At 52.0% G+C, this 12,399-nt stretch overlaps 1 protein-coding gene across 1 annotated transcript; it reads right to left on the bottom strand.

Annotated features, from left to right (window-relative positions):
* Positions 1-1,280: 1,280 nt before the first annotated feature.
* PLA2G12B (phospholipase A2 group XIIB) lies at positions 1,281-11,096 on the bottom strand. The gene is made up of 4 exons (XM_027711070.2): positions 10,846-11,096; positions 5,724-5,812; positions 4,453-4,618; positions 1,281-2,878 (listed from the first exon to the last, which is right to left on the bottom strand). Exons 1-4 carry the CDS (start codon positions 11,078-11,080, stop codon positions 2,760-2,762), a joined length of 609 nt encoding a protein of 202 aa, XP_027566871.1. The 5' UTR covers positions 11,081-11,096; the 3' UTR covers positions 1,281-2,759.
* Positions 11,097-12,399: the final 1,303 nt, after the last annotated feature.

The following is a 12,399-nucleotide window of genomic DNA, read 5'->3' as shown; positions in this document are numbered from 1 at the left end:
AAAGCCTCCTCCTAGGATTGCTGTTCTGCTGATTCACATCTGCATTAGGACCACACGGGTAGTTTCTTCCTGTCACTTCTTTGTTCAGGCAGCCCTTGCTATATATACTTGTTTTGATAAAACAAGTGCTGGGAAATTAAATTAATGATCTGGGGCCTTCTGGAGAGGGAACTGGTGTTGTTTGTTCATGTGAAAGGGATGTGGGGGAGTGATGGAGGGAGAGGTTCCTTTCCTGGCTTATTTCAGTTATTGTCCACGTTATTTAGCTCTTCCTGGCAAGTTCATGTGAAGCAGCTTTTCTGCTCTGCAGCTCTTTAGCTAAGAAATCCAGATTGGGATATCCAAGGTATCTATGGCTTGGAATATCCAGGTATAAACACCTATTTACCTGAGGTCCTAGTCCCTGCTTTTATGCCTCCAGTGGAACCAGAGATTGCTGTCTGTGGAGGGCCCATTGGCTGAATGGCTTGAAGTCAGCAGGAGGTGAAAAATAATCCTGCCAAGACACGAAGCCCCCGAGAAGCCACGGGGTGAGCACAGTGTCATCTTCCTGTCGAGAGCAGAGCGGGAGCGAAGGTGACCCAAGGTCTGTGCATTGACCTGGAGAATCCTGTGATCAGCTGCTTCCAGGGCCGTACACCACTGGATAGCAGTGTGGAGGGGAAGCAATTTTTGGTTTTAATGCAGTTTTACTGGAGTTCATGCACTGGTTTTCTCCTACGTGGGATTATCTGACGGTTTTCTCAAGTCACTGCCTCCACTTGGAGGTTCAAAAATTTCCTTGTAGAGCTGCTCGTGGGGTTTTGCAAATTACCAGAGGGGAAAAGGCACTTATTCAGCAGCTGTCCTGCATGCAGCAGGCTCTAGGGTTTGGGGGTGAATGGTGGTCTGAAACATGAAGAAATTATGATTTATGTTAGTGGCGTCTCCAACACATCAGTGTCTGCACAGAGAGGTTCTGTTCAGAACCCTTTGATTTCTCCAGTGTATGTCACCACCTACCAGCAGTTGCTTGCCTTTACTCTGATATCATTTGAACTGTAAAATATTTGAAGACATTTGCCAGCCAGTTGGCTGTTGAGTGTAGACAATGTAGACACTTTAATTTCTTTGTCGTTTAATCATAAGAGTATGTTCACATTTAAACAGGCAACAGGCACCATTTCACCAACAAAATGCGAAGTTGGGCAAGTGTCTGGAATGAGGGACGTTTCCTTCCCATCCCTGGGCAAGGATGGATAATCAAGCCTGTCTGGACAGACAGACACACACAGCAATGTTCCTCTCCAGTGGCATTAGCCCAGCTGGGAAAGGATGTCATTGCCTCTGATCAGTGTAAATTAAGGTCCTCCATAATGGAAAACACCCCATGCAGTCACTGCCATTTTCCTGGTCTGGATACCAGTGGGCTCTCGTTGTCTCAGCCTGTTTGGGGCCAGTTGAACATCTCATTGCTGTTCTCTGGGAAGCAAAGACGACTGGCGAGAACAGAAATATGGAGCTTAATTAATTTATAGCTCCGTGCACACATTTAAACCCAAACTAGAAGAAAAGTAACTGACAGACTCTTTCCACTCTGGTTAAATCACCCTTCTGCAGCCTTAACTTCTCCGTGGCAGATGGAAGAAAACCATAAATATGTTTGCAGAAGCTGCTGAAATATTTACGTGGCACGGCACGAGCGCCCAGTAACAACTTCCTTCCAACGAGAAACCCAGCTGAAAGCTGTCTGCCAATGCTGTGTGGAGATGAAATGCCATATACCACTTTAAATTCTAATTTTGCATGCAATAAAAGCTCCCCATAACAGATGGGAGCATTAACCACGTTTTAGAAGGAGCGGTGTCTGAGGCTGCTGATAGCAGCCCCACAGAGGTAGCACGTCAGCCCTGTCATCTGACAGATAAGCCTCCAGAATTTGGAATATCTCATCCAAGGCCACTGTGAGCTTCCTGTTTCCCTCGTGCAGAAGATGGGAGTGGATACCCAGCCATTTTGTGTCAAAAGGGATCCAAAGGGAAAAGCTTTGTTAGATGGTGTAGGAGGAAAATAATTAAATAGATGTGGATGACACTGCCAAAGAAAAGCAGCTTTGTCTCCTGAGACTTGGAGGGAGAGGGCTGGGATTTCACATCTGAGAAGTGATGGGCTTTGGTCCCAAATATGAATTATGCCTTTATCACAAACACCTCAGGTCCTTCTCGTGTGTACCAAATCTCCAGGTGTTTTAGATTGTTTTAGGATCCACCAGATATTTAAATATGCAGGGTTGTCAGGGTGTGCAATGATGGGATGGAAAATGTCAGGGATGGGTGTGAGCAATGTACTGAAAGCAAATTACCCTTCTTTAGTCTGTTACCAGTGGTGGAAAAATGTAAATAGCATGTCCATGGACCCGGAATTTCACAGGGGTTGCAGAAACCTAATGCCTTGCATGGCAAATTAGAGAGTTCCAAGGTGGGAGGAACTAACAGATGTGTGTTCAAGGTAAAGCCCCTTTTTATAACCAGCACTGCATCCTGCTTGCCTCCCCTGGTCAGTCCACGGAGAAGATTGGCATCGGATCTCCCAGGCTGCTGGCCTTGGAAAGGGGCAGCAGGGCTGTTGGGCTGCTGCTGTGGTGGACAGCAGGCACGGCTGCCCCGTGTTCCCAGGCTGTCCCCGCCGTGCCCACGGGCTGTGTTGGTGTGAGTGGCGCGGCCCAGGGGTGACAGGAGTCACTGTGTGGAGAGGGGACCCTCGGCAGCGGCTGCTCCTGCTCACAGCTCGTCCCGCTCCTCCTCGCTGCAGATGCAGGCGCTCCTCTGGCTGTTCATGAAGGGCCGGCAGCCCAGCGTCCACACGGCGTTGAACACGGTGTCTGCCACCGACTCGCAGGCTGGGGACAAGGGCAGGGCCAGGCAGGTGAGTGGTGGCACCCCACTGAGCTCCCTGGGCTTTGGGGTTTGCCCCTTGGGGGCTCTCATCCTCCCCCTGGGAACTGCATCCTTATAGACCCCGAGGTTCCTTCTGCAGGACTGGGGGCTCCTCTTCTCCCTCTTCTCTCCCCTCTCACCCCCTCCTTTCTTGCCTCTCTCAGGCTTTACTGGGTGATGGATCACCTGGGGCTCTGCAAACAGCACTGTTTACCAAGCATATTTCCCAGGAGACCTCCACACTGCAAAAGTGACTGCCTTTCCTGGCTCCCTCTCCCCTCAGTTTAGCCTATAGCCACTATTAACCAACCTTGCTGTGCTTTTGGAGAGTTATGATGCCAGCAGGAAAAATCCTCCTACAGTTGGAACAGCTGAGTGCCTGACTGCTAGCCCCTCCTCATCCCAAAAAGCAACCCTGAAACTGCTTGTCAGTAAATAATTGGTTATTATTAGGACTTTAGGGTTTCTGGCATAACATTGATTGTTGTATGCATAATAAATTTGGGAAAGCCTTGCCTTTGGGACTGTCTTCTCCCATCTCAGCCTCTCCGAGCACCTCAGAGCTCCTGCTCCTTTGGGAGTTGAAGAGGCTGTGATGAGTCAGTGGTAAAACCAAGGCTTTGGCAAACTGGCACTTTCTGCAGCTGGGATGTTTGTGCCCACACGAAGGGAGTGCAGCTGCTCTTCCCCTGCCTGCTTTCCCTGGGCTCCTGGTGAGTCAGTGGAGAGGATCCCAGATAAGTGACACGGTGGGGAGCCATCTGCACTAGTACTGGTGTTACAGACCTCCCATGTGTCCTAATCAGGCTGTACCTTCAGAAAACAAATGCACATTTAAGGACACCTTACAGCAGGGCATCAACAGAGATTACCAAACACAGCCCTTACCAAAAAGCTCTTCTCAGACTTGCAGAATGAGTCTTTTAAAATTTAGGCAAAACCAGGGTGGCACTTGAACTGCTGACACATCACTAGAGCTTTCATTAGCACTTCTGAGCAATCCAGATCTGCCCTGGATGGCTCAGCATTGGCTCAGCCACCACCCACACTGTGGTGTGTCCCTGCTGCCATCAGCATCTCTTATCTGGGAACCACATCCCGGAGAGTCCTGTCCTTGGCTCTCCCAGTTTGTTGGCCCTTGGCCACATACAGGACAGGTTTAGTGTGTGGCTTTAGTGGCTCTGGAAGGTTTTTGGTATCCCATGTTTGAACTCTCTGGGAGGGCATCCAAGCTTTGGAGGAATTACTTCCCAGGTTTTTTTGTGGGTTTTTTTTTTTTTCCTTTCTACATTGTAATGTTTTCCAAATGCCAAAATCCCTGTAGGTCTCCAGTCTCGGGACAGAAGTGTGGCAGAGGGGGCAAATCTCTGTGTTCTCACCCATCCCTGACCCACCAGTGACAAGCACAGGGCAGAAGTGCTGCTCCCTACTGCTGATTTTTGCTTCTTTTGGCAAGGAAAAAGGGCTCTTTGCCCTCACCCTCCCCTCCCTGCCACCTCTGGTTCCCTCCCCAGGGAATGCCAGCCGAGGAGCCCACCTTGGACCTTGGAGACGAAGCCGAGGCTGCGCTTGAGGTCGGAGCAGATGGAGTGGAGGCACCAGCGGAACTTGGCGTCACAGCGGTACTTGTTGGCCCCGCAGGTGTCATAGCAAATGTCCAGCTGGTTACAGCACTTGGTCATGGCAGGGATGCCCAAATCTAGCTGGAGAAAGAGAAAAGAAGTGTCCCTGGGCTGTGTCCTGGCCTCAGGCTCACACAGCTGTGATGGGGCGAGGTGCTGCAGAGCCCAGCTGGTCCCTTCTCCAGAAATTTCCCCGGATAGCTGGGGCAGAAGGAGGGAACGTGGGATGCTCCCTCACCATCTGAAGAAAGTGGTGGCAGTGGTGCAGATTCAGTGCAGGGTAGATCCCATTCCCTTCTTCCCTCTCTGTCCCCTCTGGTAGAGAGGGGGGAAACAGCCCCTCCACAACCATTTGCTGTTTTTCATTTGTCCGAGCTCATCAGAGAGCTCCATGTCCTTGCCAGCAGTGGCAAAAGCCCCTTTTTCCTCCTTTTCCCAAAATGTAACAAGTCCTGCATTTTGGCCTAATAAATCTGCCATAGGTGTTTCTAATGACTTATTTCTCAGAGATGCACTTGTGAGGCCAAGGACAAACACGGCGTGGTCAGGGGAGTTCTGCTCTCCTGGAGTAAACAGCAAGCTTAGCTAATAACCGTGGGACTGAGGGGGCAGAAGGCCTGTCTTCTGGAGAGATTGGACTCGTTAGCTTGTTATAAATTATTCCTCTTTTTGGCCTTCCTCATGTAATATTTAGGAGATGAATTGTTCCTTCGTTGTGCCCGTGATCGCCCATGTCAGGAGGAGCTACCACAGACATACCCACAAGGTTTGCAATGAAATAGAGTTTAAGGGACTAAACCTAACATGCAAAATGGGCTGCAAAGAGAGGGGCTTTCAGAGCAGGAATCTGCCTAATTGCTGCAGACTTCATGGGCTGCATGAGCTAAAGGGGAATTCCTGCTCTGAGAGCCTCCTGGGAGTGCTTTTCCCAGCGACTCCGATGTGATTTCGTTAATTGCCTTTAAAATAACAGGCAGGTGCAGCATCAATGCCCGTGTGTTTAATTCAGTGCTTGGCAGAGGCAGAAAGCCTGGGAGGGGTGAAGGGCCAGGGGTGGAGGATGCACTCAGGTATTGCTGTGTGCACAGTGTCACCGAGCTTCCCAGCACTGAACATGTTCCCTTCTCTCTTCTCAGAATTATTGGCTGGTTTTGTGATTAGGGAGCTGCCCCATTTCAGTACATACACTTTCGGGTACCTTGAGCCCCAGAAAATTGGAGCTACAGCCGTTGGGTTCCTGGGGCTTGTAGTGAGGTCGTGGCATTGGAGCCTTCCCTGGAAAAGAAAGGAGAAGGGTTAGGAGAGCCTGTCTTCCCAAGAGGTAGCACCACAAAGCAAGGAGTGGCAGACAGCTCCCCTTTGGTCTGCATCCCCAAACACTTCATTCCGGTCCAGGAATGTGCCTCCTGAGAGCTCTGCACAGCTGGGATCACCCAGGTGGGGTTTTAACTCCTGCAAGGAGTTACACCACTAGCTTAGCAAGGGGTTTCTTTCCACCCTCAGTTCTTTCTTGGTGTTGGTGTGCTACGGGGCTCCACAAAGTTGTGTTAGACCTTGCATGTCTGATCTGGCTCTGAGCAGGTCTTCTTGGTCCATTTTCTGCAGATGGTGATGCACTGCCACGTTTTGCAAATCGTTTCTATTCCTTTAATCCCTGCACCTCCCTCACTCTGCTTCTTAATATGCATAAAGGAGCAAGAATTCCCTCTATGAGTAATTATTTACCTAATGCAGAAAGAGTCCAGCAAACAGTAAGTAGCTTCAGCAGCGTTTTAATAATTTCATTCTGGTTTCTGAAGGTGTGCAGCCCTCCTGTGTCCCAGCCATGCTGGAGTTCTGTGTATGGCTGACAGAGCACTCTGGGTGTGTGGGGGGGTGCTCAGGACTGAGGTGGGAACCATCTGTGTGGAAAGGAGATGTGGCTATTCCCTGCCCTGTCTCATCCTCTTTCTGTTATCCTCACCTCACCCCCATCTCCATCTAAGCCAACACCCCCTGTTTGGGGAGAACACATCTCCAGGCTGCCTGTGTGCCTTGGTCCTGCTGCACAAGGAGTGTGTTTAAGGGTGGGAGAGGATTCTCCCCTGGAGAAGTTGTGTAGACCCCCTCAGGGAGCTGGGTTTCTCTGTGCTCTCCCTCAGTGTGTGTTCAGTGCTTCTTTCAGTCCCAGCTGGGTTTGTAAAAGGGGGATCTCCAGTGCAGAGTGAGGTGTTAAAACAAGACATTTGTCACAGAATATCCTCAGTTGGAAAGGACCCACAAGGGTCACCGAGTCCAACTCCTGGCGCTGCCCAGGACACCCCAACAATCCAACCCTGTCTCCAAACCCTCCTGGAGCTGTGGCAGCCTTGGGGCTGTGCCCACTGCCCTGGGGAGCCTGGTCAGTGCCAACCACCCTCTGGGGGAAGAACCTTGTTCTAATATCCAGCCTAACCCTCCCTGACACAGCTCCAGCCGTTCCCTGAGTCCTGTCACTGCTCTGGGAAGACATTGTAAGCTGTGTGAATTTTCCAACAAAGACATGTGAGCTGAGTCTTCTGTAAGTCTGTCACATCAAAGGTTAAGTTTCTACTTCCCTGAGCACTGCTAGAAAATTTATATAGACATTAAATGGATCTAGTTCAGCCCTTCAGACAGGGTCGGATTCTTTTAAACTCAGTTTCCACTGCTTTCTCCTTGTCAGCACTGATAATTATTTAAGACTCCTTCCCCTTTTTTGTGTTGAGGTACCTAAAATGCCAGTGGTTAATATAGCCATAAATCTACTGTGCTCTTGAGAAGACCTCACAGCCAAATGCCTTGAAAGGTCTTATGTAGGAGTGTTCCCAGCACCTGCTTAGGTAAAAATTGTCAGGGTGGTTTAGTTTAAATAACAGATTTGCAACAAATAAAGAAGAAACTGAAATCCTGTCCAGCTGTGAGATGCCAACGGTCAATTTTCCCCTTCCAAATGAGCCTTGTTGTTCTTTTGGAAGGGGATGAGAATTGGGACTCAGAATTCAAATGTTCCTGAGCTGAGGTAGGAGGCAAAGTCCAAAATCCACAGTGGGTTTTGCAGGATGGAGTCAAATTGGAATGACTTGCTTGTAATATTAAGTTATGTTCCTGCAGCACATTGCCAATAATGGGATAAGGTAAGTCAGAGCAGGGGTGAGACTGTTTGGGGATATGGAGAGTTCCAAGCTCCATTATCTAGTTCCAAGCCGCAGATAACTGTTTCCAGAGCAAACCTTCCATTAAGCTGAAGTCACAGCTTGTTAGAATGCCCTAGAAAGTTGTCCTGAGGAAAAAACCCTCACGTGAGAGTTGTGGTGATCAACAAAACACTGAACTTCCTCTGAGATGAGCCCTTGTAGGAAACCTGCCCCCTCCTCTCTGAAAATAGAGCTTAATAATTTGTAAAGTGCCTCTTTGTGAACTCTTACACCACTATTAATCTCTCTCCCATGCCTTGTTTTCTAGTTAACAGGAAAACAAAAGCAGATCAGAAATACCAGGCGTTCCCGACTCTCCAAGAGCATCAAATCCCTGCTCCTGTTACCACTTATTGCTTGCCCATTCTTGCAGTCAAGAAAATATATTCCAGGGCACTGCCTTGTTGGCAGAGCCTTGGAGCTGAAGCTGAATCTCCCTGCTGCATTTTAAGGTCTCCAGGCTGTTGTAGCTGTCCCCAGAGGCCGGAGAGCAGCCAGCTGGCTGGAGCAGCTGCTGGCCATGCAGGAGGTCCCACACACTGCAGTGCTGGGACCCTGGCAGGGGGAGGTGAGTGTGTTTCTGCCTGAATAGATGGTCTCGGGGCTCCTGGCAGTTTTGGGTGGTCCATTGTTGTTTCTGTGCCCCAGGCAGGCTTTGAGCAGAGGTTCCCCTGCTTGCCACAGCCTTTTAGTGCAGTGCTGGAGAGCCTGACTTTGAAGGCTCTTTTCTCACAGCCTGGAGGTGCCTCCTCATCTTAAGGCCTTCAGGGCCAAACACTGGGCAAAGCATTGAAGTCCTGCCTGGTCAGAGAGCTGAAGGAAGCTACAAGGGCTTTACTCCCAGCTCAGACTCTTTGTTTCCCCTGAGATGCCCAGAGACTCTTTGTAAGCAGGAGCAGTTGTTTGCCGGTGAATGCCAGTGTAACCCTAATGTCCTGATTTAAGGGAATAATCCATCAAGTTGTTTGTTTTCAGACCTCACTAGCTGCTGAAAAATCAGGAGAGTCTTAGAGCCAAGTGCTATGTGCTCAGCTGAAGATGGATGTGGCAATCAGAGGTGAGTCCTGATCTTTACTGGGGCAAAATAAGCTATTATTGGTATTTCTTGGCTGAAATGAAAGAAAGTAGAAGGCATAATTTTTTGCTTTGTGCCTGGGGAAGAAAAGCATTTGGGCCCTGATTCAGCATAAAGATGGTTTGTGTTTGTTCTTCTGGGCACAGGCTGGATCTCATTGGTTTGGGATCATCCTGGCATCTTCTGCACTCACGGTTTGCAATGTCTGTGCTAGAGACTGGCACGGACAAACGGTCCTGGAAGGGTCCAGCAGGACCCTTGGAGGCACATGGGGAGTGTTTCAATAGTTTCCTCCTTCAGCCAGTGATTAATGAGTTGTTCAGCAGAGGATGAGAGCTGGGATAATGATGTGCTTGTTCCTTTTCTAGGTAAAATGCTGCTCCAGTGAGACACAGGATGCTCTCGGGTGGCGGGCAGGGCTTTGTGCTGCTCTCTGGAGGTGCTCTTCACAGGGACAGAGGCAGGGAGAGCCTCGGGGTGTGTCCAAAAGCAATGACTTCTCCAGGATTTGGTGAGTCCTGAGACTCCCTGAAAGCAGCTCTGAACAGCAGTGTTGCCTCAGGCCCACTGCAGCCCCAGCCACGTTATTCCCCACCCAGGGGGTTCAACCTTTGCATTAAGAAGGGCGAGCCCCTTTCTGCTCTGAATCTGGAGCACGGTGTGGACCTTTAGGAGGTTGTCACTGCCACACTGACATGGGGACAGGCTGCCCATGGGCACATGGCCTCGTGCTGTGGGGTGTGTGGGGGCTGCCTCCCCCAGACGCTGGGGACACCAGTGGCCCTCCTGAGCTGCTGCAGAGAGGCAACCTGAGCTGGGGGGGCTGTGGGGCCCTGGGCTGAGGGACCAGGGCCACTGTGGGGCTGAGGTGCCTGACTCCCTCCATTCCATGGGGGGGATTGCCTAGCCTGCTGCCCCCCTTGTTCGGTGTTAGCGTGGGACCTGAGGAGCAGAGCTGGCAGGAGTGGGAGGACAGATACATATACACGTTATTCAGAAACAGAACAAGAAACTCAACAACTTTCAGACTGATTTTAACCTCCCTGTGGCCCCATTTTGGCTAAGCATGCCCCCTCTGCCCCTGACAGTGGGCTCAGGTCATCCTTGCAATAGCTATTTCTCCCAGCACCCTGGCTGGGAGGGGCAGGAGTCCATGGGATGCATCCAGGCTGAAAGAGAGTCAGTGGGATCTCCCCAAAACATGGAGTGTTTGTGTGAAAACCGATGCTCAGGGAAGGAGAGGGGTTGAAATCCCTCTGTGCTCACAAGCACCTTGCTGGGCAGTCACTAGGGGTGTGGGATGAAGCTGGGGGAAAGGGGCTGCCAGGCTGTTGTGGGTGGGCAGGCTGAGGTGACAGAGGACAAGATTTGCTGTGGGGACAGTTGCAGGAGGCCGAGGAGAGGATACAGTCTGTAGGAAGCCTCCTTGCTTGCTCCCAAGCAGGTTGTTTCAGCGGGTACCCTGCTGATGGCTGGTGCTGCCCGTGTCTGTCACCCCACAGACCTGCAGCTCTGCACACCCCGTGCCCTGCTCTGCCCTCCCTGAGACCCCCTTCATCCTGCCCCCGGCACAAACCAAATTCCTCCTTTTTGGTAAATCGCTCTAAAGTCCAAGGCAAGCGAGAGCTGCCTCATTCCACCGCGGGTACTAAAGGTTCCCCCGGTCCCCTCCCTGTTCTTTCCCCTCCTCCAGCCCGCGGCGTCGGCCAGCTCACAGCTGCTGAATAAGGGCACTCCTGGAGTTGCTGAGGTTGGGGCCGCGGGCTCAGCCTGCGCTCCGGGGCCTCTCTGCCCACCCTGTCCCTCCTCAGGGCTCCAGGCAGCCGGGCAGCCTGGGTACCCGTGTGCCCCTCCTGCAAAACCTGCGTCCTCTCCTCCTGCCACCGTGCCCGGGGGCTCTGGGCTCGGGCTGTTCCTGGGCACAGGGAAGGAGGAGGGCTCGGTGTCCCTGTGCCGAGCACAGCAGGGGCAGGTCACGGAGAGCAGAGCTGGCTGTGGTCAGGGAAGGAGAGGGAGCCAGCAGCAGTGAGGGCACTCACCGTACCGACATCTGTACTGACAGACGCCGTTCTTCCCCCCGAGCAGCTCCAGGAAGGAGTCGAAGTAGCTGTTGACCGTTTCGAAGCCGTCCCGGATGGTGTCGATGCCCCAGTCGGAGTAGGATGACTCTGCCTGTGGGTCCTGGTGGCCGGTGCTCTCCCGTGCTGCCCCCTCGGAGCACTGCCCCGGCCCCAGGCAGAGGCACAGCAGCGCTGCCCGGAGCAGCAGCCTCATGCTGCAGTCCAGCCCCGGAGCCTCGGGAGCAGGGAGCAGTGGGATCGAGCTGCCCTGGGTGGGAGGCGGGTAAGCACCCCCTCCCTGGACTTTAGACACTGCCAGGGAGCCGGCATGAGGTCACTGCAGTCGGAGAGCAAAGTGCAGCGCCGGGATTTGGGCCCAAGTTCACCTCACAGAGGTGTGAGTTTGCACAATCCCGCTGGAACAGGCTCAGCTCCTGTGGCACCAGGGCTCCAGCTCCCCAAGAGGGACCCCTCCCTAGGGGGCTGAGCGGGGTCTGTCTGCCCAGGACCCTCCACCTGCCCCATAAGGCCACCCCACTCCCTCCCCAGCCTGTTGGGAGATGGGTATCTGTCCAAAATTTCTGCTGCCCAAGCAGTAGATCAGCACACTGAGGAGCACCCCTTGCCTTTTCCCAGTGCCTCCTGGGCACGGGATGGGGTGGGATGAGACCCAGCTTAGCTGCTCCCAGCAAACCCTGTAGGACCACAGAGCCCCAGAGGGGTTGATCCAGCAATTTAGAATAGTTTGGGATTACAAACACTGCGTTGGAGCAATTCCTTGGCATCACCTCCACTTCAGTATCAGTGTTGTAGACGAGTATTTGCCTTTGATGTGGCTCCTGAAGGCTGATGTTACAGCTTCTATGGAATGCCAACATTGCCAAATTAAACACACAGCATTGCTGACCCAGAGTGAGGAAGGGCTGGCACCAAAACCTGAGCCAGGAAAGGGGCTTGTAGGGGAGCTGCAGGTCCTGGCTCTGGGGTGGGACTGCCCTGCCAGGACCCAGGGCCCTGCACAGCTGATGGACAGTTCAAGGAAATTACTCCTTAAAAAGGAAACAATCAAATGAACACGAGCAGCAGAAAGACAAGGCAAACCACTGATAAAGAATAGGGAAGGAAAGCGGCATGGGAAGCCTCTGGCTGCTCTCAGAAAACTTTTGGGATGTGTCCCAGCACAGCACTGCTCCTCAGAGGGACCTAGGCAGCAGGTCTTTCAAATATATGGCAAACACAAACACCAATTCTGGCATTTTATTGTATTGCAGGATATTCAGCCTCACTGTGTTGCTGCTTCTGAAGGACCAGAACCCCGTGGTAGTGCCTGTGTCTTTCTGGATATGGCCATGTGTGATGTGCTCCAGACTTGGGAGGAAGGAGGAAGGACCACAGCCAAGTCTTGGTTTCCCAGGCAGGTAAGTCAGAGAATTGGGGAAGAGGAGCAGACAAGGTGGTTGGTCCCATTCCTGTGAAATGGTGTGGAACCAGAGGCAGCTGCTGCCTTTTTGTTCCATCTGTTCTGAGGCCCAG

Source organism: Pipra filicauda, unplaced genomic scaffold, assembly GCF_003945595.2.
Source record: "Pipra filicauda isolate LSUMZ 115617 unplaced genomic scaffold, ASM394559v2 scaffold449_size645428_pilon, whole genome shotgun sequence".
NCBI classification, from domain to species: domain Eukaryota; kingdom Metazoa; phylum Chordata; class Aves; order Passeriformes; family Pipridae; genus Pipra; species Pipra filicauda.
Note: the sequence above shows the minus strand (reverse complement) of the source record. Positions and strands in the feature narration are given on the sequence as shown.